This window comes from Budorcas taxicolor, chromosome 15 (assembly GCF_023091745.1).
Source record: "Budorcas taxicolor isolate Tak-1 chromosome 15, Takin1.1, whole genome shotgun sequence".
Classification (NCBI taxonomy): Eukaryota; Metazoa; Chordata; class Mammalia; order Artiodactyla; family Bovidae; genus Budorcas; species Budorcas taxicolor.
Genome location: NC_068924.1, coordinates 28,995,263 through 29,000,553, shown reverse-complemented (window position 1 = coordinate 29,000,553; position 5,291 = coordinate 28,995,263). Strand labels below are relative to the sequence as shown.

The 5,291-nt window shown below is 56.9% G+C and overlaps 1 protein-coding gene across 1 annotated transcript; it reads right to left on the bottom strand.

Moving 5' to 3' along the window:
• Positions 1-1,825: 1,825 nt before the first annotated feature.
• On the bottom strand, positions 1,826-3,643 carry UPK2 (uroplakin 2). The gene is made up of 5 exons (XM_052653332.1): positions 3,568-3,643; positions 2,961-3,095; positions 2,636-2,774; positions 2,324-2,394; positions 1,826-1,962 (listed from the first exon to the last, which is right to left on the bottom strand). The coding sequence occupies exons 1-5, from the start codon at positions 3,641-3,643 to the stop codon at positions 1,826-1,828; spliced, it is 558 nt and encodes a 185-aa protein (XP_052509292.1).
• Between the last annotated feature and the right edge of the window lie 1,648 nt (positions 3,644-5,291).

Sequence of the window (5,291 nt, the reverse complement as noted above, 5' to 3'; positions counted from 1 at the left end):
GGTGGAGGTCAGAGAAGGCTTCCCTGGAGAAGCTGGGTTAACTATGCAAATAGAATGGAACTGGGGGTGGGGGTGGTCTTAAAAGCAGTGTAGGGCTAAGGAAGGGGCTTCTGTGTGGCTCAGATGGTAAAGAATCTGCCTGCAATGTGGGAGACCCAAGTCTTCCCTGGATTGAGAAGACCCCCTGGAGTAGGAAATGCCCCAGTATTCTTGCCTGGACAATCCACGGAGAGAGGAACCTGGTGGGCTACAGTCCATGGGGTCGCAAAGAGTCAGACATGACTGAAGCGACTTAGCACGCACACAGGCTTAAAGAAGAGTCTGTACAAAGGCCTCGAGGCAAGAGGGAACGCAGGACATTAGAAAGAATATAGTGAGAGCTGAGGGATAGTTAGGGGACAGACCCAGGGCTGGCCTTGAAAGTCACCACAAAAATTTTGTTCTTTACCCTAAGAGTAAGGCAAAGATCACCGATCCTTAGAAGGAATAACATATTGGAGAGAATACAAGTGAGCACTCCCACTCTTTCCTCTTGGTTACTCACAGTACCACTTTTGCTCCCTCTGGCAGGGGGTTCCACTTCTCTCTTCCCCTAGTGCCCTTTAGCCTATTCTTCACTCCCCCGATAACTGTAACCCCTCTTCCCCCGCTCCCTGCCCCATCCCCAGTACCCTGTCCTTGGGACTCACTCTGGTAGCCTTCTGGCTTTTTTCCCTTCGCTGTGCTGGTTATTCATCATGATGAAGAAAGCCAGGGCTTTCTCTAGTGGCAGAGCACAGGCTCTCGAGTGCTTGGGCTCAGTAGTTATGGTGCTTGGACTTCTCTAGTTGTGGGATCTTAGTCCCCCCAGGGATCGAACCAGCACCCCCTGCATTGGAAGGCAGATTCTTGACCACTGGACCACCAGGGAAGTCTTGGCCCTCTGGGTTGTTTTTTGGTCATAGCCTCTCTTTCTGCAGCACTTCTTGCTCTCCTGGCTTCCAGAAAGGCCCTCAGGCCTCTGGGTCCCATGTGGTGGACCAGCGTCAGCTTCACTCCCACCCCAGGGGCCTTGGATGGTGTAAAACCCACAGTCCAGGTGTGGGTTTGAGAACTCTGATTCTTGGATTCTTATCTCATCCGCACCTTCCTGCTTCCTGGGAAGCAGTAACTTTGGGGTTCCAGGGCAGAGGGAGGACTGGGAGCAGCCGCAGCCTGGACATAGATTCTGTACATTTGCCCGAAGTGAAAGTTAAGTGAAAGTCGCTCAGTCATGTCTGACTCTACGACCCTATGGACTATACAGTCCATGGAATTATCCAGGCCAGGATACTGGAGTGGGTAACCCTTCCCTTCTCCAGGGGATCTTCCCAACTCAGGGATTGAACCCAGGTCTCCCGCATTGTGGGTGGACTCTTTAACAGCTGAGCCACCGGGGAAGCCCAAAGTGGAGCCCACTGAAAAGAAACACCCACAGCAACGTGGCATCAGGCTTTATTGTAGGGACTAAATTCAATGAGGGAGGGGAAAATTCCTGTCTGTCAGGGGTAGAGCGGTTAAAGAAGTGAAATGGGAGAAAAACCAATTCTGACGGGAGTGGGGTGAGGGCAGGAATAGGGAGTGTTGGGCCAAGGGGACACCTTAGGGGATGAGGAGGGGATGGAGGGAGGAAAGGGCTGTAGTGAAGGGAGGGGAGGGGATGGCACTGAAGGATCCCAGGCCTGGTGCCTGTGGCCTGGGAGCAGACCGTCTTCTCAGCAGTGGAGACAAGAGCAGACGCAGAGCCCCGGGCTGAGAGCAGGGACAGTGCCTTGGACTTGCTGCCTGTTCCCCGGGGCTGTCCTGCTCACTTTCGGGCGCCCAGTACTAGGGCAATGATCAAGCCCAGAACCAGCAGGAACATGGCGGCCGAGAGCAGCACCGTGATGACCACCATGCCCCCTGTCCGGGCCATCGCCAGCCCAATGGATTCTGCCTTCCTTCCTGTCAGAAGAGAGGAGGGAAGCAGTTCTAGGGAGGAAGGGCCTCCACTGTGCCGAAGGCTCCCAGCCCGGCCCCTCATCCCTTCATCCATGTATTCATCCAACCAACCAACGAATCATCAGATAAACATTTATGAAGCATCTCCTATGTGAGGCACTGAGGATTCAGAAATTAATCGGACACAGTCACTACCGACAAAGTTTAGCGGTGCGGGGAAATGTGTCAGCGGCCACTTACAATGCCGGGGGCTCAGTGCGAGGATAGAGGAAGGCAGAGAAGCTAAGGGAAGATAGGAAGGGGCAGATGGGGGATGGGGCGAGATGGGCCAGGGAAGGCTCTGGGGCCCTGAGACGTTACTCACGAGGAAGTGTGGACATTGGGATTTCTCTGCTGGACTCGGTGGATGCCCCCTTTGTCACGAGGTAGGAAACGCTTTTGTGGTGACGTTCGGGAGAGGACAGAATCCTCGGTCAGTGTCCAGGACTTAGAGTATGAGGGAGGCCAGGCCTCCCCCTCCACAGCTGTGCCCAGCAGAGGCCTGTTCTGTTAGCTGTGCCCCTGCTCTTTCTCCCATACTCACCACATCCCACCACCACTGCCACCAAAGTCAGGGCCCAGCTCCTCTTCCTATAGCCCTTCCCACCCGTGCCCCAGGCCTGGGCCTGATACTTACTAGTATTTGGTTCCTGGTGCCAGGTTTGTCACCTGGTATGCACTGAGCCGGGTGACCGTGAAGCCAGACCCGCTGTCCACCACGCTCACCAGCTCCCTGCGTCCGCGGCACGGAGGCACCACGAAGCTAGATCTCACCACTGGGCGGGAAATTGGTGATGAAAGGCAGGGTCAAGCCTCGAGAGGCCCCAAGGAGAAGGGCAGTATTTAGAGTATGGATGGTGGGCAAAGGGGGTCAGTAGGAAGGGAGAGTGGGAGGAGGGATGCCTGGGTATCCTGGGAAGGGATCTATGGGGACTAGGGGGTGCTGGGAGCGAGAAGCAGACCTTTGCTGTCATTGGCTCTCCGGACAGTCAGTGTGGCGTTGCCCCCTGTGAGGTGACACGGGGGCAAGGCAACTAGCAGGCTTTCCGTCATCACAGGGGACAGCAGACCAGAGAGGCTTGAGATGTTGAAGTCAGCTAGGGGGCCAGGAAGGAGTTCAGGGGAGGATCAATCCCTTTCTTGCCAACAGATCAGCCACCCCACTCCACCCGTGGGGGTCCTCTCTAAGGACGAAGAGTCCTCTCCACTCTAATCTGTTTGCAGAACATGAGTCTTTGCCCATATGACCACCAGGTGGCAGGCTTGGGCTGCAGAAGCTGGGTACTCCACCAAGCCTCCAGATGCAAGGGTGCTAGGAGGGGGCAGCTCCCAACCCCACTGCTGTCGAAAGCCTTGGTCTGTTCCCCACTCCTGCCTGCCTCCTGGATCTGGAAGGGGACAGGCATGTGCCCTGGGCCCAGTGACTGATGCCTGGTCACCGCCGTCACCAGTTCCCCAGCCCCAACTGGCCAGACCAGCCCCTCTTTGACAGCCCTGGAAGGCACAGTGCATCCTCTCCAGATCCCCCCTTCCAAGCCCCTCCCCACCCCAGCCAGAGATGGTAGAGACCTGCAGCCCCGGGGGCCAGGACAGCCAGCAGAATCAGGATCCAAGACAAGGTCCGCACAGGCCGCGGAGATGCCATCGCTGGGCTGGGAGCTGGGGTGGGTGCTGGCAGGCTGTGACTGCCTAAGGCAACTGAAGCCCTGCCCTGGGGGCTGTCTGATTTTGTCTTGGGGGGGTGGGAGGGGCTCGAGGGGAATCCTGCCCAACCTGCCCCTTGGGTACCAACAGCCTCAGGGGAGGCCCCCAGACAGGTTTTTCAGGATGGGGAGCTAGCCCTCAGGCCAGGAGGGGGAGGGCCTGGCTGGATCTCGGTGGCTTAGTCACCACAGAGGGGCAGAGGAGCTGAGGTGGGGGTGGAAAATCCTTCTTCTGGGACACCCACGTGTAAGAGCACGAGTGTTCCCACCTGCACGAGCATCTGGAGCCCGGCCTGTAGAGGACCACCCCTCCATGTGGTGGGGGTCTTCCCAGGAGGGTGGCAAGAACTGAGTTTTCCCTGGTGTGTGGGGAGAGGGGAGTCACCCTGAGGGGCTCCTGAAAGGGCCTTGGCTGGGCAGGAACAGGAGAGAAACAGAGAAACCAGCAGGACAGGGTCGGGGCATCAGAGCCCAGGGCCCCAATTCTTGGCATCCACTGAGGCCCAGGCACTGAACTCTGGGAGAGGCAGAGGGGTATGGGTGCCAGGAAGCACATAGGGCTTCCCATTCCTCTGGAGAGTGGGCCAAGGATGCCATAGAGGCCTTCCAGAGACCAGAGAGGTGGGCACTGACCTGCCCAGTGGGGGTGGGGGAGGCACACCGTCAGCTCTGGTCAACGACATTTGTGGAACTGTTTGAGAATAAAGTGGAGAGAGAGACGGAGGGAGAAAATGAAAGAGAGACAACTTCTCCAAAGGCCCTCCCACCACTGTGCTCGGTGAGAGAGCCGAGAGACAGGAGGAGAAAGCACCTCTCCTGGGCGCAGGAAGGCACTTTGCTCTACACTCACGCTCACCGCCAGCCCGTGCGGTGGACATTATTGGCTCCTTTCGTGGATGTGGAAACTGAGACTCAGAGCCACTTGTGGAGCATGGAATACTTTGTCAGGAGAGGTCGTAGACCTCCGCAGAGAGCGTTTATGTGTGTCTTTCTGCCCGTGGAGCCACTCTGGCTCCCCCAGTCCCAGAAGAGGGCCAGGGTCCCACCAGGGAATTGAGGGGCTGGTGAGGGTGTGTCCGTACCCCCACAGTGAGAAGGTCAGCTCCCGTCCTGGGGTTTGAGCAGGGGGTGAAAATAAAGACAGGACTCCTGGACCAAAGCGGAGAGTGGGAGGGCCTCAGACCAGCGCTTCTCCAAATGGAATGTGCATGTGAACCACCGGGGATCTTGTTAAGATGCAGTATCTGATTCAGTGGGTCTGAGGTGAAGCCTGAAATTCTGCATTTCTAACGAGCTTCCAGGTAAGGCTGATTGATGCTAGCCTGGGAGGCGCACACTCGAGTCACCAGATGCTCCATATGGCCTCCCTCTGCCCCCGCCCACACGCACACTCTGGATCCTCTGCTGGAGATCAGGGTCAGGTGTTTTTCCCCTGTCTCCCGGGACAGGCTGCCTTTGGGTGAAGAAATGAATTCTGTTTTCCGTGTGCCCTGGCTTTTGTTCCCTTTCAGATAAGATCTGATCATCATTCTGCAAAATGAAAGAGGATCTTCGGCACATTGAGAACTTTGGAGAGAGGGAACAGACTAA

What these genes read in the sequence shown, in the direction of transcription:
- UPK2 (XM_052653332.1), bottom strand. Translation starts at nt 3,643, where the DNA reads ATGGCATCTCCGCGGCCTGTGCGGACCTTGTCTTGGATCCTGATTCTG. An exon ending in GAGAGCCAATGACAGCAAAG is followed by an intron (nt 2,775 to 2,960) that starts GTCTGCTTCTCG and finishes TTTCCCGCCCAG; the next exon opens with TGGTGAGATCTAGCTTCGTG. An exon ending in CCCAATGTCCACACTTCCTC is followed by an intron (nt 1,963 to 2,323) that starts GTGAGTAACGTC and finishes CTCTTCTGACAG; the next exon opens with GAAGGAAGGCAGAATCCATT.